This window comes from Spodoptera frugiperda, chromosome 21, assembly GCF_023101765.2.
Source record: "Spodoptera frugiperda isolate SF20-4 chromosome 21, AGI-APGP_CSIRO_Sfru_2.0, whole genome shotgun sequence".
Lineage (NCBI taxonomy): Eukaryota > Metazoa > Arthropoda > Insecta > Lepidoptera > Noctuidae > Spodoptera > Spodoptera frugiperda.
The window spans coordinates 6,949,658-6,965,037 of NC_064232.1; the positions used below are offsets into that span (position 1 = coordinate 6,949,658).

Below are 15,380 nucleotides of genomic sequence, written 5' to 3' on the forward strand. Positions count from 1 at the left end.
TCCTGATTTTTGAGCCGGAGCCCCGGTAAACCTATGGAGTACTAAAAAAGAGTAGCCTACGGATTTTCTTGCTCGTTCTTCTCCATAGGAATCTACATTTTGGAACGAGCCAACAGCGCAACTAGAGGACTGACTGACAGACAGACGTTATTAATCTATACTAATATTATAAAGCTGAAGAGTTTGTTTGTTTGTTTGTTTGAACGCGCTAATCTCCAGAACTACTGGTCCGATTTGAATAATTCTTTTTGTGTTGGATAGCGCATTTATCGAGGAAGGTTATAAGCTATAAATCATCACGCTACGATCAATAGGAACCGAGCAGAGCGGGTGAAACCGCGAGTTCAAAAGTGCCTTTCTGGTGTATTTGCAATAAATAATTTTGATTTTGACTTTGACAACAGGACTGCAAGGATCTCGCAAGTGGTATCATTGGAAAATGCTGCCGTGATCCCTTCTACACTGACCCATGGCCAGTCAATCAGCTCGGTCAATGGGTGCCTGGAGCATTCGGAAACGATGGAAAATACGTACCAGACAACCGTGGCAGTTCCAACAATCAGCCTGGAGTGACCGTCAGGCCACCCATTACTGGGTCCACTCTTCTGAACACTAACCTTGGGTAAGGTTTTTGATGATTTTTTTGCCTGTTTCAGGGTTTTTTTTAGAAGACCTCTATATATTATAGGTTTTTTTTTTGTAAAATGACTATCGTGTAAGACTGGTGCCTTCGTTGGTCGAGTGGTTTGCAAGTGCGACTGCCGGATAACGGGTTTCGGGTTCGATTCCCGGGTTTGGCAAAATATTACTGTGCTTTTTTAAAAAATTCTCAGTGGTAGCACGGAGTCTGGAATTGTACCCAGTATATGGCAATAGGCTCACCCCCTATTACATGGGACTTACAACACAAATTGTGAAAAGTGGGTGTACATTGTATAGTGGCATTACGTGCCGTAATGTGCACCTCTGCCTACCCCTTCGAAAAATGCTTTAAAATTACTACTAATGCAATTAGTCCCAGCTTTTCTTGTGAATAACATTTAGATTGGCAATATTTTTGTCCCTATTCAAGCAATGGATTAACGATTGGTCATAGCGTTATCTGTAGCGGGTTCGATTCCTGCGTAAAACGAATACATAGATCTGCAAAAATGTTTTATACCTAGATGAGAAAATCGACCAGACATAAGTCTGGCTTATTTTTTGAAAAAACATCCAAGTAAGTACTCAAAAATCATCCCCTAATACATGAGAGTATCATCATAATCGGTTCAGCATTTCTTGTGTTAGACACAAACAAACATACATACATACAATTTTACATACCCATATACTTACCGGGCCCAATATACATACATATACACTCGGCGTCACAAAAATCGCACCTCTTCGAAAATAAGTTTAAAACATGTCCTGCCAGTAACGAATACATTAAACCTTATTAATATTGGTATCAATTGAAAGCATGTTTAACGACCTTTCAATTAATAACCTATATATACCTTACAGTCATATGTCTGCCATTGATTAATAGGGTTAAAATTACTTTGAAGGGAATTTTTCAAGAGGTGCGATTTTTGTGACGCCGACTGTATGTATTTAAAAAATAACACAGAATTACACTTTTGCCATTATAGCCAATTCACTCGTGCTCGTGGATCTCGATACTGAGATCTAGCGGCGCATGCGCACCCTACACAACACTGGAGAGATTACTTTTAATACTCGACAGAGGGCAACACCTCCATGTCTATTTTTCTTTAGTATTATTTTTTTACTATATTTTTGTATTATTATTTTTTATTTTAATTAAAACTGCTTGTGTAAGATAAAGTGAAACTAAAATTAAAAAAAAATTGTCGTCGAATTTATATTTTTATTTTTTGTAATGTAATATAATTAATTTGTAATGTAATTTTAGTTTAAATAATAAATCTTTTTAATACTCATTTTATATGTTCAAATGTTTTATTAACTTTACACTATACATATATATTAAGTGTGTGACTAATAAATACATAATATATTTATCGATAAGACAATAATAATTACACAATTTTGCCATATTACATCATAATATTTTTGTTATAATAACTATCGTGAGACATACTAAATTAACTAAAAAATCACGGTTTACTCACGTACATTAATGGAGAAAAGCTCTACTAGTTTCGAGTCACAGAGGGACTCTTCATCATGAGCAGCGTGCAGACTTTGTTACTCGCGAGTAAACCGTGGTTTTAGTGGAAGCCAAACGTATCGACAGCAACGTAGCATAGCACATCTCTTGTGGAAGAGCATTCTTACACTTTAAATGTCATTTGATTCACAATAATCGTCTGATCCTCTCTCTCTCTCTCTCTCTCTCTCTCTCTCTCTATGCCCTTTGAACGGCAAAAAAAATCCGTCCTAAAAATACCTCAAAAGTCTTCTAAATCAAACCTATTCTATTCTATCTCCCAAAAAAATCTATTGACACTGCTCCTACACTAGCCAAAAGGCCTTTTTTCTCTGCACAAATCAACATTACGTAATCACTGATTTAGAAGTTAAATTATGTCGTTTATAAGTTAGACATAAACGCTCAAGTGACAAAGTTCTCCTGTAGTACACGGTTTACGGGCTTACAGTTCTAGTAACTGTTTCTTAGTGGTGTTTCTCTCGCCAAGTCTGCTATGAGAGTTTTATTAGCAAAAGTACGCATATAAAATGGGCCCTTTCTCGTGGTTATAAACGTTTACTAGCCTGTTATAGACCTGGTCGCGGAACCACTACAAGATCATATTTTGTTACTCGGGCGTAAAGTTATATATTTACACACTGCAAACAACTATACTGACTTCACGACGGACCTGATGCGACGTCTTGCGTGAGCGATCTAGAAGCGAACGCGAAGCGATGCGCCGCGGTGCGAAAACAACACACTATCAAAATATATTGACGTGGCCTACGTGACCAAAGCACGTGGGATGCGGAGAGCGACCAACTGACTTGGTCGTACCGCACCGCTTGGCATTCGCTTCTACATCACTCACGCTGATGATGGGTGAAGGAGAATTGAAGATACCACTGCAATTTGGAGGTCTACACGCCGTTCTTCACTCACCACATCACATTCTCATGACTATCTACACATAAGCGTTGCTGATTCTCCAATGGATACACTACATCAAGACCCAACTTCAATTGACAATAATGATAACAATAAATCATTAATTACATACATACATATCTTTTATTACACCCAAACACGGCATTTAAATAAAATACATTGCAACACCAATTTTTTTTTTCATTCACCCTTCACCTTTTACACAAAATACAACTCTATTGTACACAGTAAAAGAAACAGAATGGTTTAATACGAAACCGCAAGTCGATAGCTATGTGTGTGACGCAAATCTCGCCTTTATAATCTGGTGTATAAAGGTGGGATTCGTGTCAAGATGTTGCTATAGACGCGGTGGGCAAATATTGTAACTATTCTAATTCATTGATACATAAAACCGCAACACACACCTCTGATCGCATGAAAACACACAAACAAACAAATTTTGTTCGACGTGCATCGGATAACCTTGAAATGGGCAAAAAATGGGTTCCATAAGTACCACTTGTGGTTAAAAAGCACAAAAAATTGACCAAAAAACCCTGACATGGATTCAATTTAGTTTAAAAACTGAACCGATTATATGATTATAGAGGCAGATAACGCAATCTTTAATCCAAATCTCTCATTAATGTAACAACTTATATCTTAATTAGCATTAATCCCATTCACCCACTTATAACCACTTACAAGTATTCCCACTTCTAACCAAAGTCTTTTTTCCAGACCCACACCCAAACCAATTCTACCAGTCGGACCGAACCAGGTCACCCAAGGTTTCGCCGCTACCACAGTAACACCCGGGTCTTTCGTCCAGAAAACCCAATACGGACAGGGTTCTTACTCCCAAGGAGGTCAAGGGCAAGTGGCTATCCAGGGTCAGGGCAAATATGGAGTAGCTGGACAAGGTAGCCAAGGTATGTATCGGTTTTTGAAGAGTTTTTAATGAAGCTGACTTATGTTGTAAGCCTCTTAAAGATTAGATGATTTTTATTATGGTTGACATTTTATTTGATGTAATTTTTTATGTCTGCCTCGTTGGCCGTTGGTTGCAAGTGCGACTGCTGGGCAAGGGGTCTCGATTCCCGGGTCGTGCAAAGTATTACTGGGCTTTTTTTTCGGTTTTCCGAAAATTTCTCAGTAGTAGCTCGGGGTCTGGAAATGTGCCCGGTATATGGCAATAGGCTCACCCCCTATTACATGGGACTTATAACACGAATGGTGAAAAGTGGTTGTACATTGTATAGCGGCATTACGTGCCGTAATGTGTACCTCTGCCTACCCCTTCGGGGATAAAAGGCATGAATGACATTATGTGTGTGTGTTAAGAACACATTGAACGCCCCGGTGGTCACCGGTGACCGACGTTAGCGGAGGATTTGCCTTCAACAGTTTTCTATTGGCAGGCAAAGACTTAATGAAGATAAGTTATGTTGTAAGGCTCTTGAAGATTAGATGATTATGGTGTTGACATTTTTAATTTATTTGATGTATTATTTTATGTGTATGGTTGAGATTTGGTAATAATTTCGTCTGGTCGTAAGCGATAAGCGATAAGGCAGTCTACTACGGAGCATGTCTAACCCATAATTCACTCGGGCATTGAAGACACCTAACTTAGTTTTTGTTTGCCAAACTTGGGACTGTATTGCCGTTCATATGGTATTGGATTCGTTTCCTGAGTTGTGAAAAGTCTTAACGATAATTTTTAGTATGTACTTAGAGTAGGATCGTGACCAGTATATGGCAATTGACTCCGCCCCACAGTGTTTTAGAAACCCTTGGGGGAGGACATTTTTAGCTAATAGCATATATCGATGTAGTTAGTCCTAATAACACAAATTGCAAAAGAAACCCCATGTCAATTATTTTTAGTTTTCGAGAAAAAAAATACTAAAGTTGCTAATTCGGAGTGTGGTTTAAATGGGATTTTTTTAATTTTTTCTTTTATCTTTAAAATAAAGACCAAAATTTGATATCCGGATTTTATCACATATATTTATGTGTTATTCAAGCTTTACAACACGAATGAATTGTAACTAGGTACAAAGATATTTGCAAAAAAACCAATTTTAGTTTCTATTTTTTATTTTTTTATTGACATAGTTTCCGCACGAAATCTTCATGGTAAATGATAGTTAGCCTTTTGTACTATGTACTTAAATTAAATTAGCCACATAATCCGTGGTATTACAAAATTATGTACAATTGAAAAAAAATCTAAGCGCCTTTATTATTACAAATAGCAAAGTCAACAATCAGCACTTTGCTTTTTAAATGATACAATAATTTTATCTAGAAAAGTCGACATTTTAGAAGATGATGCTTAAAATAAATTCTTAGTTAATCTACCATATAGCAAAAGTCATGTCATGATAGTTTGCAATTAAAAATCGTGTGGTGACTATTACTAGGACCTACGTAATTGAAAGAAATACACATTAAAACATGTATATATTAAACATATCTATATGGTAGATTAAATAAGAATTTATTTTAAGCATCATCTTCTAAAATTTCGACTTCTCTAGATAAAATTATTGTATCATTTAAAAAGCAAAGTGCTGATTGTTGACTTTGCTATTTGTAATAATAAAGGCGCTTAGTTTTTTTTTCAATTTTACATAATTTTGTAATACCACGGATTATGTGGCTGATTTAATTTAAGTACATAGTACAAAAGGCTAACTATCATTTACCATGAAGATTTCGTGCGGAAACTATGTCAATAAAAAAATAAAAAATAGAAACTAAAATTGGATTTTTTGCAAATATCTTTGTACCTAGTTACAATTCATTCGTGTTGTAAAGCTTGAATAACACATAAATATATGTGATAAAATCCGGATATCAAATTTTGCTCTTTATTTTAAAGATAAAAGAGAAATTTAAAAAAATCCTATTTAAACCACACTCCGAATTAGCAACTTTAGTATTTTTTTTCTCGAAAACTAAAAATAATTGACATGGGGTTTCTTTTGCAATTTGTGTTATTAGGACTAACTACATCGATATATGCTATTAGCTAAAAATGTCCTCCCCCAAGGGTTTCTAAAACACTGTGCGCCCCTATTACATGGGAATCATAACTTAAGTGTTACATGGTAATGAGAAGAGTCTATTGCCATATACTGATTACAGATCACAACTTAGTGCCACTACTGAAAATTTTCGAAAAAAAAAACAAAATATTCCGGTTAATCCTTTTCCCGACCCAGGAAACGAACCAAAGACCACTTGATCAGCAATACAGTTGTAAGCTATTGCAAGCAAATTGCCAAACACCGAACTCAATCACTTATTAGCTGTTAAAATGTCGTAATAATATCTTGCGACGCTTCGTCCAATGAATGAGACAAGCGACTTTGAGATGCTTCATAAGCATACCAACTTAACTTATGACGCAATTCAACTTTCAAAAGACATTTGATAAATGATCTAATTTCAAAATAAATCGGTTTGAACTTTGACATTTTTGCTCACCTCTTCATAGTGTAGTATAAGCAGATTAGTGTGGGAGAGCCATGCTTCGGCACGAATGGGCCGGCTCGATCGGAGTGATACCACGGCCGAGCAGAAAACTGATGTGAAACAACGCTTGCGTTGTGTGAGTGAGGTTACCGGAGCCAACCCTTAAATTTCTAACCCCCAAAAGGCTTGTAACGCACTTGTAACGCCTCTGGTGTTTCACGGTAATCCAGTTGACGGATCACCTGATGGTAAGCAATCCCCGCCGGATTGTGACAATGGACACCCGAAACACCAGAGGCGTTACGAGTGCTTTGCCTTTTGAGGGTTAGGCATCTAAGGGTTGTTGGGCAATCAGGAATTGGAAAGATTCGGAAGGGCTCTTTTGGGCCTTCGGTAACCTAACTTACATAACGAAACACAACGCACGTATTGTTTCACGGATTGTTTTCTGCTCGACCGTGGTATCACTCCGGTCGACCCGGCCCAGCAGTGCCGAAGCATGGCTCTCCCACATTTAATCCGTCTCTGCATTCTGAGGATATGGGATGGGCGTATAGCCTTATAGGATCCAAATACCTAACTTCATACTAGCACCATTGATTACCAAAAATGGAAATACCCACTTTTACTTTATATCCTTCAATTTAAATATCTAATGGGGACAAGCTTTTTTACGCTCATCGGCTCATCAAGCCACACAATACCAGTTTATCATGACCCCGCTTTGTATGATCTTTCCGTACATTCGACGGTCAGTTTATACTGGTTATGTATATCTGGATGTGTGGGTATATAAAACTAGTGATATAGTTTAAGATCTTATTTTTTAAAATCATTGTAGCTAGAACATTATAGAAATGTCTCATTGGACAAAAAATCCTTTAGGTCCATTACCAAAAATACGCCTTCATTGACGAAAATACCTAGTTTAATACTGACGACGAATACCTAGCTTTACTGACAGACAATAGGGATGATGACGGGATAAGAAAATTAAAAATCTATTTAGTCCGTCAGTTAGGCAATGAAAAAATATTAGACACGTATTTTTTTTATTTTGTCATATAAGACAACACTGCTTAGATAAAACGAATCGAAGTTTAAGAATGTAGATTCTTATGAAGTCTTAAGCTTAGCCCATAATGGTTTCCCATGGCGTTCAACCAGTTAACAATGTGGTTTCTCTTTCACCAGGTGCTGGCTTCGGCATCACCCAGGGTGGTGGCCAGGTGATCAAACAAGGCCAAGGAGTAACCGTCTCCCGCGGACAAGGCTTCGGCGTCTCTCAAGGATTCGGACAAGGAATCCGTCAAGGATCAGGATCTGCCGTCGTACAGGGTGGAGGATTCGGAGTCAGCCAGGGTCAAGGGCAAATTGTAACCCAGGGTCAAGGGCAACTCGTATCCCAGGGTCAAGGAGTAGGAGTTATTCAAGGTCAGGGCCAGGGAGTGAGACAGGGTAGTGGCCAATTTGTGTCTCAAGGGCAAGGAGTTGGAGTTATTCAGGGAGGAGGCCAGGGTGTCATCCAGGGAGGTGGCCAAGTTGTCACTCAAGGGCAAGGATTCGCCGTTACCCAGGGTCAAAGACAGGGAGTGTCCCAGGGTGTAGGAATCGGTGTTGTTCAAGGAGAGGGTGTTGGAGTCAGCAGAGGACAAGGATTCGCTGTGACCGGCGGCCAGGGACAGTACACCACCCAGGGTCAAGGAACTCTCGTCTCCAGAGGACAGGGGCAGACCGTTAGCCAAGGAGTTGGATTCGGAGTAACCCAGGGCCAGGGTTCGGCTGTCAGCCAGGGACAAGGATTCGGAGTATCTCAAGGACAAGGATTTGGAATCTCCCAGGGAGGTGGAGTTGGCGTCTCTCAAGGAAACGGCTTCAGAGTATCCCAGGGTGGTGGCTTCGGAGTCAGCCAAGGCATTGGTTTTGGAGTGCAGCAGGGTCAGGGACAGGCTATTCTTCAAGGTCAGGGGCAGAAGCTGATCCAGGGTGGTGGAAGTTACTCCATCAACGGTGGAGGATTTGGAGTGGAGAATGAGTTCGCAGAGTCTGTCCAGAGGGTCTACCTGCCCAGATACACTGGATCCGGAGAATGTGGAATATTGAACGTGAGTACCAGATATATTTGTTTAGTACTGTATTTCTAGTAGACTGTTTCGTTCAGTGGTCGCAAGAGCGACTGGGCAAGGGGTCTCGGGTTCGATTCCCAGGTCGGGCAAAGTTTCGCTAGGTTTATTTCGGATGTTTGAACATTTCTCGGTAGTAGCACGGAGTCTGGAATTGTGTCCAGTATATGACAATAGGCTCACCCCCTATTACATGGGACTTATAACACAAATGGTGAAAAGTGGCATTACGTGCCATAATGTGCACTTCTACCTACCCCTTCGGGGATAAAAGGCCTGACGATATATTTGAAATGGAATGAATTTATTTTCTGTAAATAGGCTACAAAAGAGAACTTTTACATGTCGAAAATGATTATATATAAAAAAAATCAAGATGAGGTATTATGTCTAGGAAATCTAGATTTAAATATGACACTATATTTATAAACTAAAATAAAAACAGAAGTTACATATATTTATAATATATATACGTTATATGATATTTAATAACAATAAATCAGTAAATGAATTAGTTATTTCGTAAACTAAATGCCATTGGTTATAATTCGGACATTTTTATTGGTTTAATTTATGAGTACAACTTTATTTTGAATCAATAATATCATTCGAACTAATATTTTAAATGCTAAAGTTTGTTTGTTGCACTCTAGCTCTTAAACGGCTGGACAGATTTGGTTGAAATTCGCTTATTGATATAGATGATACAATTATTGTAAAGATTTAGTCATTTCACATATTTTCACCTGATGGTAAGCAATCGCCGCCGCCCATGGACACTTGAAACACCAGAGTCGTTACAAGTGCGTTGCCGGCTTTTTGGGGGTTAGGAATTTAAGGGTTGTTGGGGAATCGGGGATTGGGAAGAAGTAATTGGGCCTCCGATAACCTCACTCACACAACGCAAGCGTTGTTTCACGTCGGTTTCTGCTCGGCCGTGGTATCACTCCGGTCGAGCCGGCCCAGCAGTGCCGAAGCATGGCTCTCCCACACTTAAAGTTAGTTACAAACTGTAAACCAATAAATTCTCTCACGCTAACCGTCAAAGGGTTTCTTAATTCGTAGTGACATTTCGTTTAACTTCTTATAATTAACTAACAGTTAAAGTGTCGAAATATTACCGTTTGGAGATGTGTACATATAAATGTCTTAATGTCACTTATCGGTTACTTTAACTGGTATTGTAACTACACAGTTAACTGGTCAGTTAAGTAATATAACCTTGTTATTTGTAGGCTTCGGGATGCCGTTATTAACTAATATTAATTGATGTAACTTTAACTTCACACGCACGCTTTTATTGGTTAAATGGTTTTAGTTGACTGCACGGTTGGTGCGGTGCAACGTGTAGCGGGTTCGATTCCCGCACGGAGCAACTCTTTGTGTGATCCACAAATTATTGTTTCGGGTCTGGGTGTTATGTGTATGTAAACTTGTATGTTTATAAACGCACCCACGACACAAGAGAAAATCCTAATGTGGGGTAACGTTTTAAAAAAATTCTTACACCCACTTTCCTAGAGCTATTTTATTTGTCACATGTAACAGTGCTTCGTTTCTCGTCGTTTTCTTCTTTTGAAATTACTCTATCTACAACAACGAATCGCATCAAAATCCGTCGCGCATTTTCATAGATCTAAGCACACAGAGGGACAAACAGCGGATAGCTTTGTATAATACTATGTTACGCACGGTGGCTGGGCAACTGGCTGCCGCGCAACGGGTAGCGGGCTCGATTCCCGCACGGAGCAACTCTTTGTGTGATCCACAAATTGTTGTTTCGGGTCTGGGTGTCATGTGTATGTGAACTTGTATGTTTGTAAACGCACACACGTTTTAAAGATCTAAGTATAGATAAGGACAGCATGATGCAAGGACTCATTTCGTAATCCTTATTCCATTCATATATGTATAAGTATAATATATAAAGAGATATATAAAACTTTATATAATATATTATGTACAATGTCACTGGGGGTCAAATATTAACCTCTTGGCCTCTACCTAGATACATATGTGTTGGTGATTATATATTATTACTTATTAAAAATGTTACCCCACACTAGGATTGTCTCCTGTGTCGTGGGTGCGTTTACAAACATACAAGTTCACATACACATGACATGCTCCGTGCGGCAATCGAACCCGCTACATGTTGCTCATCCATCGCATCGACAGAGCAGTCGTAATTATATAATTAATACATATGTTTCATTTAAAAGGGGTAGGTAGAAAGAGTACTCAATATTAATAATATTAATTTATCGAGTCTTATTATGCCAGGAGTATTTTCAAGTAAGCGATCATATAAATTCTGCTGAGAATTATTTTTAAAACGAATTTTAATAACAATATTCAACTCAAGAATCGACCCCAAGATACTTTAAAATTCTAAACACACTTAACAACCGCTAGCTGCCAGCATGCTTACGGCGCATTGCCAACGAGACGCAAGCTCGCAGTCGACACGCTATAAAATACTAGAAAAAATACATATCACACTAGTCAAAGTCAAACCTTTTTATTACAAATAGACTAGGAAAGCACTTTTGAACGTCAAAACCAATATTATAATATTAAAAACGTCTGTCTGTCGATCATTCCATTAGTGAAGCATTTGCTCCGATAGGGAAGTAAACGTTAGCCATATACCATTTAATTTGTCCAACTCGAAAATCCTCACTTCCACACAATGAACAAAGCAAGCCCAGTAACTAGTTTAAAATCGAACCTGAGAACCTTCGTAGAACTATGACAAAGCCCTTTGCAGTGGTATTCTGAGATGCATTAAATCAATATCGAAATAGAATAAAAAAGAAATTCATAATCTCCTAACTGGTTCTATTTCCATCACCAGCCGCAAAAGCCTTACGGAAACCGCAAGGATCTGGAGGTAGACTTCGCGGAGATCCCCTGGCAGGCGATGGTACTGCTGCAGACCAACAGGAGCCTCCTGTGTGGAGGAGTCATCACAAGACCCGATGTCGTCATCACTTCTGCTAGCTGCGTCGAAGGGTAAGTCAAAACTGATGATCATTAAGAAAATCAAAAATTAAAAAGCAAAAATTTTCTTTATTATAAGTAGTGATAGGTTTTTTCTTATGGAATAAACCGGTAAACGAGCAGACAGATCACCTGATGGTAAGCAATCGCCGCCGCCCATGGACACATTTTTTTTTATGATAACTATCGTGAGACATGCATTGACTGCACGGTTGGTGCGGTGGCTGGGCAACTGGCTGCCGTGCAACGTGTCGATTCCCAAAGTTGTAGGAAATCCGATTCCGGCACGGAGCTACTCTTTGTTTGATCAACAAATTGTTGTTTCATGTCTATGTGTCATGTGCATGCATGTGAAATTGTATGTGTGTAAACGCACCCACGACACATTGAGAAAATCCTAATGTGGGGCAAAGTTTGTTTAAAAAAAATAAAAAATAAAAACAATCAAAAATTAAAAACTAAATAGCCTTTATTATAGTCAAAGTCAAAGCCAATAGCTATTTCAATTAATCCTAAATTAGGAACTTTTGAAATTTTCGTGAGACATACTAAATTAATTATTATGGTATCGGCTTACTCCCTAGTCGAGTTCCTCGTCAAACAGTTACGTGAGTAAGCCGATAACATAATAATTAAACTAAATAGCAAAACATTACTATTATAATAAGGATTGATAGGTTATCTATCCACTAATAGGTTAGTAGTTGGTGCCATAAGTTGTAAACAAAGTTATTCATTAAAACTTTAATAGATACCTACCTAATATGTAAGCTGTTTAAAATTTTGAGACTATTAAGGTATTTTATTAAGGCTTAAACCAGAAACCTCCTGTTCATAAGAAGGTTTACCATAATCTCCACGCTTGGGAGACGACGATAGCAGTTCAATCCCAGCTTACCAGAATTGGAGGTAGCGATTTAAAAGTTTAGTCGTTCACATTTATTCGGGTATATGATACCCGCGGGAAGAGTTATGGTAGTGTATTTTTTCTCTTCAGAATTGGACTATCATATACTGTTGATCATGTCAAATGACTGAGTAGTACTAGTACCTTACTCGGGTATAGGATACCCGCGTAAAGAGCAGCGGTGGTGACAAACCATACTTTGTAGCCTTAATAGACCTTTTTTCCACTACCATCACCCAAAAACTCACCCAATTTTATCCTCAACAGACTTAAAGCAGAAAACGTGCTAATCAAGGGAGGAGAATGGAAACTTGGAATCGATGAAGAGCCCCTACCATTCCAGATTGTCCAGGTGAAGACTATCCTACGTCATCCTGGCTACAAAGCTGGAAACTACGTCAATGACGCTGCTATCCTCGTCCTCTCAGAAAACCTGAGGCTTGCGAAGAACATCTGGCCCATATGCCTTCCATCATCCAAAGACACCCTGGATGCCTTCTACAATGGAGCTGGTGAATGCATCGTCACTGGATGGGGCAAATCTGTTTTGCAAGGTAAGTCAATTTTTTTATGGAATAGGAGGCAAACGAGCTAACGAGTCACCTGATGGTAAGCGATCAGCGCCGCCCATGGACACCCGCAACACCAGAGGAGACACAGGTGCGTTAACGGCCTTTTTTTATAAAGGAGTATGTTCTTTTCTTCAATTTACCGACTTTTGAAAAAGGAGGTGCTGTGTTTGGCATGTATGTATGTTTGTGCGCGGTTATCTCACGATTGGTTGGACTGATTTTGATGTGGTTTTCAGAAAAGTGTTTTTGAAAATTCTTAGGGGCAGGTTTTTTATTTATTTATTAGCTCTTTATGTACATAAATGTGTACAAGATGGACTTTTTGCCTATCTCTATAATAAATAAAATGCGTGATGAATAAATATTTATAATGACGGGGTATGAAAATTAAAAATCTATTTAGTCCGTCAGTTAGGTAACGAAAAAATATTAGACAATACAAACAACAATGCTTAGATAAAACGTACCTAAAAGTGACGTGACGACATGCGATATTTCAAATCGATATAATATCTTCGAAAAGATTTGTTTCCGTAAGAAAATAAAAAATACGTGTGTAATATTTTAAAATAATCTACAAGACGGACGTTAAAATAAAAATTAGTCATCTACTCGTACGTAATATTGTTACGTTCAAATTAAAACATCATTGTAACACAAATCTATTGACAATTGACCTATGAAACACTTAAAAACATAGAGTTCTAAAAACCAGAATTATGTAAAGACAAACATTGGGACAAATCCATGCATATATACATAATATTTTAGCACCCAACATAAGAAGACCCCTCACCTTAAAGCAATTTAAAACAAACTTCTTCTAGACCAGAGACCAACATAAACTGGTTATCTCCACTCGCATACAAATTTAATTTTTCATTTGTTTTCGTCATTTTGCGTTGGAATATCGACCTTATGGTTATAGGAATAAGGAGTTTAGTTATGTTAGAGGATGCTAAAGAGATTTCACATATCATATTGACATAGTTTCGTGACAATGAATTTAACAATGTCGAAAGATTATGCCATTTTATGACAGATTCGGTCTGTTATTTGGAAATCCATTGATTTAAAAATATATTAAAAGCTAAAGAGTTTGTTTGATCGCGCTAATCTGCGGAACTACTGGTTCAAATTGAGTTACGCCCGAATACTCAAAGGCTAATCAACTTTAAGTTGTACTTAAATATATTGCTATCTGTGTCATTTTATAAAGAATTGATAGTGACAGAACTACATTTGAGACCGTCTTAAAATTGAGTAGCGTTGAGTACCTATTCGGGCATATATCTTTTAGTGTTGGATATCACTACATAGTATAAAACAAAGTCGCTTTCTCTGTCCCTATGTCCCTTTGTACCTATGCTTAAATCTTTAAAACTACGCAACGGATTTTGTTGCGGTTTTTTTCATAGATAGAGTGATTCAAGAGGAAGGTTTATATGTATAATACATGCATAATATATCACCATTGCACCCATGCGAAGCTGGGGCGGGTTAAATTCCTAACCCTCAAACGGCGACGCACTTATAACGGCTCTAGTGTTTCAAGTGTCCATGGTCAGGTGATCCGTCTGCTCGTTTACCGGCTTATTCCATAAAAAAGTTAGTTTTCTATACCACTTTTACTGACCGGAACAAACCAGCGCTTCGGTTCAAGCTTCCTTGTGCGAACTGCTAGGGAGTGGAACTCCTTGCCGGAGTCTGTGTTTCCTGATGGGTATAACCTGGGTGTCTTCAAAGCCCGAGTAAATAGGTTGCTTATGGGCAGACGTGCTCCATCGTAGGCCGCATCATCACTTACCATCAGGCGAGATAGCGGCCAAACGTCGGCCCATTTAACATAAAAAACCAAATACCTTACGATTAGCAGCCGGTATACGGTCCACGCAACTATTGATAACACTAAGGTCAGGTTAGGTCAAACATATCATTAATTAAACACTAAATTAGTGTGACCTAGAAAAAAAAACAAATCCTGCATTCTGATTGGTCAGTTCTTAAATGTATTATTTTTAGTTATTTTTTGTGTGTCAGGGGTTAAAAGTCAATTATTCGTTTTTGAGATTTCTTTTTTTTTAATTATATAATGTAACATAATAATATTATGATGTCATATTATATGTATGTTATAATCAGACATATAGAGGTAATACATATACAATGTACACCCACTTTTCACCAGTTATGTT

General features: G+C 38.2%; 1 protein-coding gene across 1 annotated transcript in view; it reads left to right on the forward strand.

Moving 5' to 3' along the window:
- The window catches only part of LOC118280292 (uncharacterized), a 70,190-nt gene that overhangs the window by 38,344 nt on the left and 16,466 nt on the right, over window positions 1-15,380 (forward strand). The window contains exons 5-9 of the mRNA XM_050701783.1: window positions 405-622; window positions 3,836-4,026; window positions 7,775-8,685; window positions 11,561-11,718; window positions 12,881-13,167. Coding sequence (XP_050557740.1) covers window positions 405-622; window positions 3,836-4,026; window positions 7,775-8,685; window positions 11,561-11,718; window positions 12,881-13,167 — 1,765 coding nt within the window. The remainder of the gene's footprint in view (window positions 1-404; window positions 623-3,835; window positions 4,027-7,774; window positions 8,686-11,560; window positions 11,719-12,880; window positions 13,168-15,380) is intronic.